Source organism: Lampris incognitus, chromosome 15, assembly GCF_029633865.1.
Source record: "Lampris incognitus isolate fLamInc1 chromosome 15, fLamInc1.hap2, whole genome shotgun sequence".
NCBI classification, from domain to species: domain Eukaryota; kingdom Metazoa; phylum Chordata; class Actinopteri; order Lampriformes; family Lampridae; genus Lampris; species Lampris incognitus.
The window spans coordinates 43526456-43540981 of record NC_079225.1 but is presented as its reverse complement, the minus strand read 5'-3'; the positions used below and the strand labels follow the sequence as shown (position 1 = coordinate 43540981).

Here is a 14526-nt window from a genome sequence, read left to right as displayed (position 1 = left end):
AGATTTTTTTTACATCAAACTTTGCTTTCGTCAAAGAATCCTCCATTTGCAGCAATTACAGCATTGCAGACCTTTGGCATTCTAGCTGTTAATTTGTTGAGGTAATCTGGAGAAATTGCACCCCACGCTTCCAGAAGCAGCTCCCACAAGTTGGATTGGTTGGATGGGCACTTCTTTGAGCAGATTGAGTTTCTGGAGCATCACATTTGTGGGGTCAATTAAACGCTCAAAATGGCCAGAAAAAGAGAACTTTCATCTGAAACTCGACAGTCTATTCTTGTTCTTAGAAATGAAGGCTATTCCATGCGAGAAATTGCTAAGAAATTGAAGATTTCCTACACCGGTGTGTACTACTCCCTTCAGAGGACAGCACAAACAGGCTCTAACCAGAGTAGAAAAAGAAGTGGGAGGCCGCGTTGCACAACTGAGCAAGAAGATAAGTACATTAGAGTCTCTAGTTTGAGAAACAGACGCCTCACAGGTCCCCAACTGGCATCTTCATTAAATAGTACCTGTTAGAGCCTGTTTGTGCTGTCCTCTGAAGGGAGTAGTACACACCGGTGTAGGAAATCTTCAATTTCTTAGCAATTTCTCGCATGGAATAGCCTTCATTTCTAAGAACAAGAATAGACTGTCGAGTTTCAGATGAAAGTTCTCTTTTTCTGGCCATTTTGAGCGTTTAATTGACCCCACAAATGTGATGCTCCAGAAACTCAATCTGCTCAAAGAAGTGCCCATCCAACCAATCCAACTTGTGGGAGCTGCTTCTGGAAGCGTGGGGTGCAATTTCTCCAGATTACCTCAACAAATTAACAGCTAGAATGCCAAAGGTCTGCAATGCTGTAATTGCTGCAAATGGAGGATTCTTTAACGAAAGCAAAGTTTGATGTAAAAAAAATCTTATTTCAAATAAAAATCATTATTTCTAACCTTGTCAATGTCTTGACTCTATTTTCTATTCATTTCACAACATATGGTGGTGAATAAGTGTGACTTTTCATGGAAAACACGAAATTGTTTGGGTGATCCCAAACTTTTGAACGGTAGTGTATATATATATATATATATATCAGTATCTGCATTCATATGTAAAACACCATGTTTAAGTATCCATCTGTTTGGTAATGTAAAGTATGATATCAAAACAAAACTAGGTTTAAAATAATACTCCCTCTAATACTTCACACCTCATTTTATGAGAAACGTTTGTTCATAGAATTTAATGATCAATGTAGACAACAAAACTGCAGCCTGTCATGATATTACAATATATGAATTTCACTGCAATACAAGATAACAACTGGATTATTGTTTGTTGTACTGGTCAGTGCCAAGTAACCGACAGTAGAAGACTGAGGTTGTACTGCTCAGCTGCCAGGATGAATGTGTAGACCAGTAAGGTTGTATGCAGGAGTAGTATCATTCTCCACTAGGAGCCAGCTCTTCAGAACCATCACAGCATCATTATAGTGAGCATCATCAAAGGGACGAGTCTCATATCTGAGATTCATCTGGTTAAACAGACTCTGCTGACTTTGGCTCTGTGGTTGGGACACAAAACTGCAAAGCAGCAGAATCTCTCCATGTGCATTCTAGAGGAAGCCGCTCATTGAGCTTCATTAAAATGCTGTTTTATTTCCTGCTTTCTTGATGCTGGGCCTCATTAACGGTTCCTGCAGTGGCTCGGGCTCAGGTGCACGATTATCGACTTCAAACTAGCTCCTGATGCTGGCTTGCTGAAACCTGTTTGTGGACAGGGGGCGGTCGTCTGTCAGGCAGACCGTCAAGGCCATGTCATCAGCATATTCAAAAAGTGACAGACCATTGCTACTGCAGGTGATTTCGTTTGTGCATATGGAGAAGGGGATGGGTGTCAAGACAAAGCCCTGTGTGACCCCAGTATTTAAAACATTGTTGCTGGATTTAAAACTGTTCACTCTGACATGCTGGGGCGGCACGGTGACCCAGTGGTCAGCACTGTTGCCTTACAGTAAGAAGGTCCTGGGTTCGAATCCCAAGCCGTCCCAGGTCCTTTCTGTGTGGAGTTTGCATGTTCTCCCCGTGTCTGCGTGGGTTTCCTCCGGGTCCTCCGGTTTCCTCCCACCATCAAAAAGACATGCATGTTAGGTTTAATGCTCCTGCCTGTGCCCCTGAGCAAGGCAATGAAAAGAAGAACTGGAGTTGGTCCCTGGGCACTGCAGCTGCCCACTGCTCCTATACAATAGGATGGGTTACATGCAGAGAACAGACTCATTGTAAGAATACAATGACAAAATAAACTGGCTTTCTTTCTTACACATTGGGGTCTGCCCTTTAAAACAATCCTTAATCCATAAAACGAGTGTCATGTTGACTTGTCCTTGGAGGTGGTGCAGAAGTGTGTTTGTGTTTACTGTATTAAAAGCAAATGAAAAGTCCATGCATAAAATCCTGACGCGAGCTTGGAGAGTCGAGGTACTTAGACACTATCCAGAAGAGTTAGGCTGGCATCCTCAACTTCCTGTTCGGCCTTGTAGGCAAACTGGGACAGGTCCAGACTCTTGCCCACCATGGTAGTGAGCTCTTTAGCGACCACCTTCTCCATGCATTTGCAGAATATGGAGGTGAGTACCACAGGCGTGAAATCGTTCATGGCTTTGGCATGGGGCTTTTTGGGGACAGGGATGATAGTTGTCTCCTTCCATGCCCTCAGGACGAAGCTGGAGCTCAGGAGCTCCATTATCGAAGCTCCATTATCAGAATCAGAATCAAGTTTATTGGCCATGTAGGTTTGCACAGACATGGAATGTGACTCCGGTTTTGTGGCTTTCTCAGTGTACTTAACGTAGAATAACAACACGACAATACAACAGTCTTCAGATATATACACAAGGATTGACTTATACAGGTGAAAGAAGTGGTGATAAAGTGCAATGGTGCAGAGAATATGCCATCCATCCATCCATCCATTATCCAAGCTGCTTATCCTGCTCTCACGGCCGTGGGGATGCTGCAGCCTATCCCAACAGTCATTGGGCAGCAGGTGGGGAGACACCCTGGGCAGGCTGCCAGGCCATCACAGGGCCGAGAATATATCAGAGATGCTGAAATAGATGTTAGCAGGTTACTTACATACATGCCTGAGGTAGATGGACATGACAGAGTGTACCAGTATACCTACAATGTACAGTACAGTACATACAACATGGTTGGATTTATTTGACAGTGTTAAGTGTTCATTTGAATGACAGCCCGCAGAAAGAAACTGTTTTTATATCTGCTTGTTTTGGGGTACAGTGCTCTGTAGCGCCTACCAGAGGGGAGGAGTTGGAACAGGTTGTGACCAGGGTGTGATGGGTCTGCACTGATGTTGCCTGCCTGTTTCCTGAGTCTGGAGGTGTATAAGTCCTGAATGGATGGCAGGTTGGCACCAGTGATTTTCTCTGCAGACCTAACTGTCCATTGCAGTCTGTCCCTGTCCTGTTTGGTGGCCGATCCAAACCAGATAGTGATGGATGTGCAGAGGACAGACTGGATTATTGCAGTGTAGAACTGAATCAGCAGTTCCTGAGGTAAGTTGAACTTCTTGAGCTGGAGGAGAAAGTACATCCTCTGCTGGGCCTTTCTGATGATTGTGTCTATGTTGGATGCCCACCTTAGGTCCTGGGAGATTGTGGAACCCAGAAATCTGTAGGTTTTCACCGCAGACACTGTGCTGTTGAGTATGGTGGGGGGGGCAGTTTTGGGGGGCTCCTCATGAAGTCCACTGTCATCTCCACAGTTTTGAGTGTGCTCAGCTCCGGCTTGTTGTGGCCGCACCAGATAGCCGACGGTTCAACCTCCCGTCTATATGCAGACTTGTCACCCTCCTGGATAAGGCCAATGATGGCTGTGTCATCCACAAACATCAGGAGTTTAACAGATGGGTCTACTGAGGTGCAGTCATTTGTGTAGAGGGAGAAGAGTAGGGGGGAGAGCACACATCCCTGGGGGTTGCCAGTGCTGATTGTCTGGGTGTTGGATGTGATTTTCCCCAGCCTCACCAGCTGCCTCCTTTCTGTCAGGAAGGGGGTTGGTACAGTGAGCTGGGTGAGTTTGGAGTGGAGCATATCAAGGACGATGGTGTTAAATGCTGAGCTGAAGTCCACAAACTGTAGTTACACCATACTGCACAGAGCATGTGCCAAAACACAGGAAGTGATGTCAAACACTCACTGTACTACAATGCAGACAGTACATTCACAATGAAGACCAGTTTCGACATCAAGTTAATGTCTGAACTCGTGTTCACACCCAAAGTACTGACCAGCCGCTGGTCCAGGTACAGGACATCAGACTTCACTGTCCTGAAACTACCGGTCCATCAAACACACAACACTCACTGAACCACCCATACCAGTTTACCATGACACACACCACTCACTGAACCACTCACACCAGTTTCCCAAACCTACCATACCCAAACCACTGGTTAGAGAGTTGCATGTGTGTGTGTGTGAGAGGACAGATAGAGAGACAAAGTCTGAACAGATGCCTTGAAAGACCCTTTTCAGTCATACAAGCCTTTCATTCTGAGACTGAAATGTTTTTCATTCAGATAACCCCCGAAACACTAACCCCCCCCCCGCTATGTGAAACGGGATTAAATGGCCTAGGAACCCATCTACCAGTTTCCAAGGGGCTCTGAACGAGTAAGTGCACCTTTATGATACTTTTGTAGGGCCACATACACACCAGCCATCAGCAGGTCCAGGTTTTAACTGGTACCTGATCAACTGTATAAACCCCTGTAACTGTGGCCAGGTTCTAACTGGTAACTGATCAACTGTATAAACCCCTGTAACCATGGCCCGGTTGTAACTGGTACCTGATCAGCTGTATAAACCCCTGTAACTGTGGCCAGGTTGTAACTGGTACCTGATCAGCTGTATAAACTCCTGTAACTGTGGCCCGGTTGGGCAGAGGTTTGGTCACTGTGTTTTCTTACCTTCCCCATCCCAGGGGCGTCTTTGACCTTGGACCCGGCCCGCAGGAGGCATGGTGGCACGGCGGGAGGTGACAGCTGCAGGGCCCCTCTGAAGCCCCCAGTGTAGAGCAGGGGCCCCGGGGCCTCAGCCAGGGACTGGGGGGTTGCAGGATGAGACTTCCTCCGCTTGGAGAGGCTGAGCTTCTGAGCAGCCCTGATGAAAAATAAAAGATGTTCCGATAGTCAGTGTGAGGACAAACACACACACACACACACCACCCAAAAAAGTCCTGGGTTGGAGTGTGGTGCTCTCAGGCTCAGCAGTGCTTGTGTGTGTCTGTACATTTTTAGGTCACTGCTGAAGAGGAAAAGTTATTTGAGGTGTAAATTTATGCAGACAGGTCAGCAACAGCACAGAAAATCCCTCTGTTGTGGTTTAATGACTCCACGCGGCTTCAGGTCTTATCCTCCATCTTAGTGAACCAAATGAGGTTGTGTTGATGGTAGATTTAAAACACAACCATACTGGTTTTAAGACCTTTCAGCTGGACTGCAGACGAGTTCCGCTGTAAACTGGTCTGGATCTGGTTCTTCAAGCAACGACACATGCTGAGGTTAATGAGCCTTTTTACAGAAACACACACGAAACAATACACTAGCATGTACACACCACCAGCATGTACACACCAGCATGTACACAATACAATGCGCACACCAGCATGTACACACCACCAGCATGTACACAATACCATGTGCACACCAGCATGTACACAATACAATGTGCACACCAGCATGTACACAATACCATGTACATACTACCATGTACACACCACCAGCATGTACACAATACCATGTACATACTACCATGTACACGCCACCAGAATGTCCATACCACCATGTACACACCACCAGCATGTACATAATACCATGTACACAGCATGTGCACACCAGCAGCTCCCTCACTAGAAACACCACACTGCTATGAGCTGGACTGTTCTGGTTTCCTGATTTGACGTTTTCTGTCGTCTTCAGGAAGGACGAGGGTGAAGAACCTCTGAGTAGAAAACAACGGAGACGGGGTAGGTGGGGTAAAAGGGCGTGGAGCTCTGAGGAAGCTACAGCGATTGACATATAGGAACACCAAACAATCATTTAGGAGGGAGTTTAGCTGTTGTCAGGCCAACTAAAGCTAACCTAACTAAACCTAATTAAAGCTAAGCCGACTAAACTTAATTAAATCTAGGCTTACTAACCCTGATTAATTCAAACCTCAATAGAGCTAACGAAGGCTACCTCACTAGAGCTAACGAAGGCTACCTCACTAGAGCTAGTGAAGGCTACCTTACTAGAGCTAGCGAAGGCTACCTTACTAGAGCTAGCGAAGGCTACCTCACTAGAGCTAGCGAACGCTACCTCACTAGAGCTAGCGAAGGCTACCTTACTAGAGCTAGTGAAGGCTACCTCACTAGAGCTAGCGGAGGCTACCTTACTAGAGCTAACGAAGGCTACCTTACTAGAGCTAGTAAAGGCTACCTTACTAGAGCTAGTGAAGGCTACCTTACTAGAGCTAGTGAAGGCTACCTTACTAGAGCTAGTGAAGGCTACCTCACTAGAGCTAGTGAAGGCTACCTTACTAGAGCTAACCAAACAAACAAAATCTACTGAACCCTGACCTGACCAATGTTAACTACAGCCTGTACTGGAGATTGGCCCCCGTGGGTCTGGTTTGGGTCGGGTGTGGGTCTGATCTTGGTGTGGGTCTGGAGTGGGTCTGGTTTGGGTCTGGTGTGGGTCTTGTCCAGACTCGGTACCAGCCAGCTGGTTCACACAGCAGCAGCGTGACTCAGCTGTTCTGCTGCCAGAGAGCTGACAGGAGCTGAACTGCTCTGCAGACTCTAACATGCATCCAGATTCTATTCACGTCTGAAAAAGTAGAGATGCTTACAATGTGATTCAGTTCCATCCCTGACACTACGCACAACCAGGAGGCAAGAGTTCAAAGGACAGTGCAACACGACCCTTGACTCATCACACAATTTATAGAGAGACGTATAGATAGTAGGCTTGTCATCAATTCCACTTTCAAGTGTCAGTTATCAGAGAACATTTCTCACGATTATCAGTATATATCAATATATTATCAGTATATATCGATATATTATCAGTATATATTGATATATTATCAGTATATATCAATATATTATCAGTATATAGCAGCACATTTCAAATAAAAATTGTGGCTGTAGACAAGCTTCTAAATTTGTCAAAACACCCAATAATAACAACCATATCATATAATAATGATAACAACCATATCATATAATGATAAGTCATATCATATAATAACAATATCATATAATAATGATAACCATATCATATAACAATATAATATAATAATGATAACAACCATATCATATAATAATGATAATCATATGTAATAATGATAACAATCATATAATAATAACCATATCATATAATAATGATAAGTCATATGATATAATAATGATAACAATCATAATAAGAACAGTGGCAGGATCTCCTGTACCGCAAATGTTTTATCAGAATAAATTGGGCATCTTGACTTTATTTTGTGGCGCCACGGTGGCACAGTGGCTAGCGCGGTCGCCTCACAGCAAGAAGGTCCTGGGTTCGAGCCCCGGGGTAGCCCAACCTTGGGGGTCATCCCGGGTCGTCCTCTGTGTGGAGTTTGCATGTTCTCCCCATGTCTGTGTGGGTTTCCCCTGGGGGCTCCGGTTTCCTCCCACAGTCCAAAGACATGTAGGTCAGGTGAATCGGCCGTACTAACTTGTCCCTAGGTATGAATGTGTGTGTGTGTGGACCCTGTGATGGCCTGGCGGCCTGTCCAGGGTGTCTCCCCGCCTGCCGCCCAATGACTGCTGGGATAGGCTCCAGCATCCCCGCGGCCCTGAGAGCAGGATGAGCGGTTCAGATAACAGATGGACTTTACTTTGTCCCACAAGCCAATTCACCCTTTTAGGTGAAGCATCCGATGTAACAAGTTAGTCAAGGTGTGCAGGTGGTGGCCGAGGGTGACGTAGCCTCCATGTGGCTGCCAGAAGTATTACACAACAAAACCGAACTAGAACAGGAAGTTTTTTTAAAAAAATCACGTTTTTCTGTAATTTTAAAGTAACAATGCCTCAAGATTTTCTGGATGATAGATAGATAGACAGATAGATACAGACAGATAGATGGATAGATGACACAGACAGACGGCTAGACAGACAGATAGATAGAGGTGGACAGATAGACAGAGATAGATAGATAGATATTATGGATATGTATATATAGATAGATAGATAGATGATAGATAGGACAGACAGACAGATAGACAAATAGATAGATAGATAGATAGATAAATAGGACAGACAGACAGATAGTCAGTCAGTCAGTCAGACAGACAGACAGACAGATAGATAGTCAGACAGACAGACAGACAGACAGACAGATAGACAGAGATAGATAGATAGATAGATAGATAGATAGATAGATAGATAGATAGACAGAGATAGATAGATAGACAGACAGACAGACAGACAGACACAGACGGGCAGACAGACAGACAGACAGACAGAGAGACAGATAGATAGACAGAGATAGACAGACAGACAGACAGATAGATAGATAGATAGATAGATAGATAGATAGATAGATAGATAGATAGATAGATAGATAGATAGATAGATAGACAGACAGACAGACAGACAGACAGACAGACAGACAGACAGACAGACAGACAGACAGACAGACAGACAGACAGACAGACAGACAGACAGACAGAGAGACAGATAGATAGACAGAGATAGACAGACAGACAGATAGACAGATAGATAGATAGATAGATAGATAGATAGATAGATAGATAGATAGATAGATAGATAGATAGATAGATAGATAGACAGACAGACAGACAGACAGACAGATAGATAGAGATAGATAGATAGTCAGTCAGTCAGTCAGACAGACAGACAGATAGATAGACAGATACTTTCTTGTCATACAAATCTGTTGCCACGGCATGATATCCCTCCATACAGTCAGGCGTGACTGTACTACCACACACTCCTTACCAACACACGTGGCATTGATGAGACATGGCTACACACATGGATGAGGACTATCACTATGACGGAGGGGACAAAACTTCTGCCAACCTCCACCTGTCCTCACCGCGGCCGGGTTACCTGAAAACCCCAGCACGCCATTGGCTCACTGGGCTGCCCGTAAAGCGCTCCAGCTCAGAGCGGCATGAAGAGGGGCGGGGCCTAGCGACTGCATCGGGACACGCCCACCTGTTCAGCCCTCTATCTTACTCGCCTGTGTCGACACCCATCAGGAAGGGGACAGGAGAGATGGACGCTCGGTTAGTCCCCGATTCATTCTGAATCAGTTCTGAAGGAGGCGCGTGAATGAGTCAGTGTTTGATCCTGTAAGGAGTAGGTGAAGGTGTAAAACAAGACTAGAGGGTTTACACCACAGAAGAAGAGGGATGACATGGATCCACGACACAGGAGACTGGCTTTAAATCAGATGTGAGGGTTTAAAAAATGAATAGAAACCTCTCTGAAGAAACAGTGATGAAGACTGAACTTCAATGAAAAAAAAAAAAACCCAGGAGAATGATGAAGAAGAGTTGTGTTGTTGTTTTATCAAACACTTCCAGAGTGGCGGTACTTACAGGTCTTTCCAATCCATCATCTGGTCCAAGTTGCTCGCTGTAAAACAGAACCGAATCCAAACCGCATCTCTTCCCTATTCATTTTGTTTCGTCCTGGTTTATGCCATACTCCCGACGAGCGCCGGGGGACGTGGTGACGGCGGAGTCGGAAAGGAGGCGAGCGGAGTCGAACTCACAAGTCCTGATGGAGAAGTGCCGTTCTCTGGGGCCATCCGTCCCCCCGGCCTCGCCCGCAGCCACCAAGGGTTTGACTGTCGAGGAGGTCGAGGAGTGATGGGGCGCAGGGAGGCAGAGGCAAGGTACGTCTCTCCCCCCCAGAAGAGTTTCCGTGTTAAAGATCCAGAAAGTTTCCCAAGAGGAGAATCCAGTCCACTCCAGGTATTCCAGGCAGACTTCACCTTCATCTCATCCCAATCCTCATCTTCATCACCCTCATCCTCGTCCTGAGGTTCCACTCAGTGCCTCAAACAAACCAACCCACACTTCTGAAGTCACGGCTCACTGTCCAGTTAGACTTCTGTTCACTCTCTCCATCGCTCTCTCTCTCTCTCTCTCTCTCCCTCCATCTCTCTCTTTCGTTCCTCAAGTGTTTATCCCCCTCGGTCCTCTGTGTAGCAATCCCCCGCTCCTCTCTCATCCTCTCCTTCGATATCGCTGCATTCAGTACTACTTCTTGCTCTCCATCGTTCGGTTTGTACTCATTCTTTCTGCTTGCTTACCCCTCCCTCTCTCTCTCTCCCCCCACACTCCCTCTCTCTCGCTCTCTCTGGCAGCTCCTTGGTCTGTAGTGACTGCAGTCAAGTGACGCTCTAGCGCCCCTCCTATCCTCTTTTCTTCTCTCAGCCTGGCGTTGGAAGACGCACAACTCCAGCGGAGGGATGGAGAGAGAGAGAGAGAGAGAGAGAGAGAGAGAGAGAGAGAATGAATGTGGGGGGCTACAACGGGAGGAAGGGGGGTGAATTTTTTACTCCCCCGGTTGCCGGGAAACACTGGCAGCAGTCCAATCGTCCTCTTCTCCCTCCGTCTGTCTGCGCCTCTCACCTTCTCTAGCTCGCACCACCGCGCCCCCCCCTCCAACGCCCTGCCCCCTCCCCCCCTCTGCTGTGTCAGTACAGAGCTGCCATGAAAACTGCTGCTGATCGCCCATGTGCATCGCTCTCTCTCTCTCTCTCTCTCTCTCACCCACATACACACACCCCTCACCTTCTTCCTCTTCCACCACTGGACTTCAAAGGCATCTGGTTAGTGAATGTGTGTGTGTGTGTGTGTGTGTGTGTGTGTGTGTGTGTGTCTGCAGAGCCCTGCCACTCTGTCCTGGCTTGTGTATGTTGCCAGGTGTGTGCACGTGCGTGCTCCTGCTGTAACCTTGTGGCGAGACACCGCTGAGATGAGACCGAACACTCCTGAGACTCTGTTGTGCGATGAAGTGTGTGAGTGTGTGTGTGTGTGTGTGAGATGAGAGATAGATCTGGACGGTTGAACTGAAGGATGGATAGATATATGGATTAACTGATGGATGGATAATGAATGAGATATGTAAATCCGAGCTGTATGAAAGATCAGCTCAGAGCTCCAGACAGAGTGAGATAAAGGATTCTGAACATGCGAGTCAACATGGAGACCTGCTGACCTCTGGTCCATCCAGATGAACTATGACAGACTACTGAGTCAGCACCACCGAGCTGACTGGGCATGTCTACATCAGGTCACATGCCTACATCATGTCATAAGTCTACATCATGTCATAAGTCTACATCATGTCACATGTCTACATTAGGTCATAAGTCTACATCATGTCATAAGTCTACATCAAGTAATATTTCTACATCAGGTCATAAGTCTACATCATGTCATAAGTCTACATCATGTCACATGTCTACATTAGGTCATAAGTCTACATCATGTCATAAGTCTACATCATGTCATAAGTCTACATCATGTCACATGTCTACATTAGGTCATAAGTCTACATCATGTCATAAGTCTACATCAAGTCATATTTCTACATCAGGTCATAAGTCTACATCATGTCATAAGTCTACATCATGTCACATGTCTACATTAGGTCATAAGTCTACATCATGTCATAAGTCTACATCATGTCATAAGTCTACATCATGTCACATGTCTACATTAGGTCATAAGTCTACATCATGTCATAAGTCTACATCAAGTCATATTTCTACATCAGGTCATAAGGCTACATCATGTCACATGTCTACATCATGTCATAAGTCTACATCATGTCATAAGTCTACATCATGTCACATGTCTACATTAGGTCATAAGTCTACATCATATCACATGTCTACATCACGTCATATGTCTACATCATAAGTCTACCTCAGGTCATAAGTCTACATCATGTCATAAGTCTACATCATGTCATAAGTCTACATCATGTCACATGTCTACATTAGGTCATAAGTCTACATCATGTCATAAGTCTACATCAAGTCATATTTCTACATCAGGTCATAAGGCTACATCATGTCACATGTCTACATCATGTCATAAGTCTACATCATGTCATAAGTCTACATCATGTCATAAGTCTACATCATGTCACATGTCTACATTAGGTCATAAGTCTACATCATATCACATGTCTACATCACGTCATATGTCTACATCATAAGTCTACCTCAGGTCATAAGTCTACATCATGTCATAAGTCTACATCATGTCATAAGTCTACATCACATCACATGTCTACATCACGTCATATGTCTACATCATAAGTCTACCTCAGGTCATAAGTCTACATCATGTCATAAGTCTACATCATGTCATAAGTCTACATCACATCACATGTCTACATCACGTCATATGTCTACATCATAAGTCTACCTCAGGTCATAAGTCTACATCATGTCATATGTCTACATCACATCACATGTCTACATCACGTCATATGTCTACATCATAAGTCCGCATCATGTCACATGTCTACATCATGTCATATGTCTACATCATATGTCTGCATCATGTCACATGTCTACATCATATGTCTACATCATGTCATATGTCTACAACATGTCATATGTCTACATCATGTCATAAGTCCGCATCATTTCACATGTCTACATCATGTCATATGTCTACATCATATGTCTACATCAGGTCATATGTCTACATCAGGTCATAAGTCTACATCATGTCAGTTCCTCCACAGTATTCATAATAACCGTCATAAGTCAGTCATACTGACTCATGTGGTTAGCTACAGGACTAACATGACTTGTCTTATACTAACATTCGTTACCGAGTATGTGTAAAGTGTCTGTTGTTTTAACAGCTGGCTTTGAACAAGCTGGAAAACTCAGCTGAAAGATTTGCAAAATTTCTCAAAAATAAAAAGCTGAATCCCCTGAAAATAAAAGCTACAATATCCTTTTTCCGCTCTGACTACATAACGCAGTCAGTTCTGTCAATGTAATAAGAGGTCATTTTAAAGATTATCATGGAAAATATAATGATCCGTTTCTGTTTTTCACTGACAGAACAGGAAAAGCTGTTGACTTAAATTTTTTGTCACAGTTTTCATGATGGAGGAAATGATGGCTCCATCTCGTCTGTCTGACACCATTTAAAGTGAACCCTGGTCAGAATCAAAAGGGGGATTTCTACTCAAAGTCTCATTTTCATCATGAAGAAAAGCTATCCATGGTTTCCATCTCAGTTTCTACTGGTGAAATCAGCACACTACAGTAAAATCTCCATCAGTTTATCAGTCTTTTTGTCTATCACTCTGTCAGATCACCAGTCTAACTGGGGAGTAAATTCTAATAATAATTAATATATATTTGCTGGACTATAAGTCGCTGTTTGTTTACTCGTCCGGCTGGGCCTGCGACCTATAGTCCAAAGCAATGTATACAATGTACTTCAGTGGGATGAATACAATGGCAGTGTTTAATCTTGTGACTTAATTGAAAATACTGTAGTAGAGGAGTGCATTTGCAGGAGCGGGCAGTTTTAACTTTGCTGTGGGCGGTCAAAAAACAAACTGTGGGTCCCGGGATTTAATGAGCGCTACCCAGAAGGATGGAGTCAACAAATGAAGTTGAAAAGAAGCTCAATGTAGGTCAATGCAAAAGCAAAGCAAGGCAAATCTGACATTTAGAAAAGTGCGAAAGTATTGCTCTACAACGGGCACAAACCTCTGGGTTGAGCCAACATACCTGCTGCATTCTCCCTGGTCAAAAGCTCTCCTCCTGACGCCCGGGTGGCGTGACGGTCTATTCCGTTGCCTACCAACACGGGGCTCGTCGGTTCGAATCCCCGTGTTACCTCTGGCTTGGTCCAGCATCCCTACAGACACAATTGCCCATGTCCGCAGGTGGGAAGCCGGATCTGAGTATGTGTCCTGGTCGGTCGGGGTGCTTGTTCGGGGGGGGGGGGGATAGCGTGATCCTCCCACGCGCTACGTTCCCCTGGTGACTGGCGACTCCACATGTATCGGAGGAGGCATGTGGTAGTCTGCAGCCCTCCCCGGATCAACAGAGAGGGTGGCGCAGCAACCGGGACGGCTCAGAAGAGTGGGGTAATCGGCTGAATACAACTGGGGAGAAAAAGGGTTAAAACATCAACAAACAAAAAAACAGCTCTCCTCCTCTTTCTCCTCTCCTATAAAGCACTTCTGCCTGCACATATTAAACAAGACACGACTGAAATGTGTCGCGCTTTGCTGTAGAGACATTCAGACATATGACTTTAGCACTGGGAAATGCTCTATACTGTACCACCATATAAATACCACTTACACACTGCAGTGACTTATACATGGGGTTTTCTTCCTCGCAACAACGGGTTTTATGCTGAGTGCAACTTGTACTTCGGTGTGACTTGCAGTCCAGTAAATACAGTAATAACAACGCTA

General features: G+C 45.1%; 1 protein-coding gene across 1 annotated transcript in view; it reads right to left on the bottom strand.

Annotated features, from left to right (window-relative positions):
• Positions 1-14526, bottom strand: part of LOC130124882 (kinesin-like protein KIF26A) — a 96487-nt gene that overhangs the window by 46764 nt on the left and 35197 nt on the right. The window contains exon 11 of the mRNA XM_056294230.1: positions 4967-5159. Coding sequence (XP_056150205.1) covers positions 4967-5159 — 193 coding nt within the window. The remainder of the gene's footprint in view (positions 1-4966; positions 5160-14526) is intronic.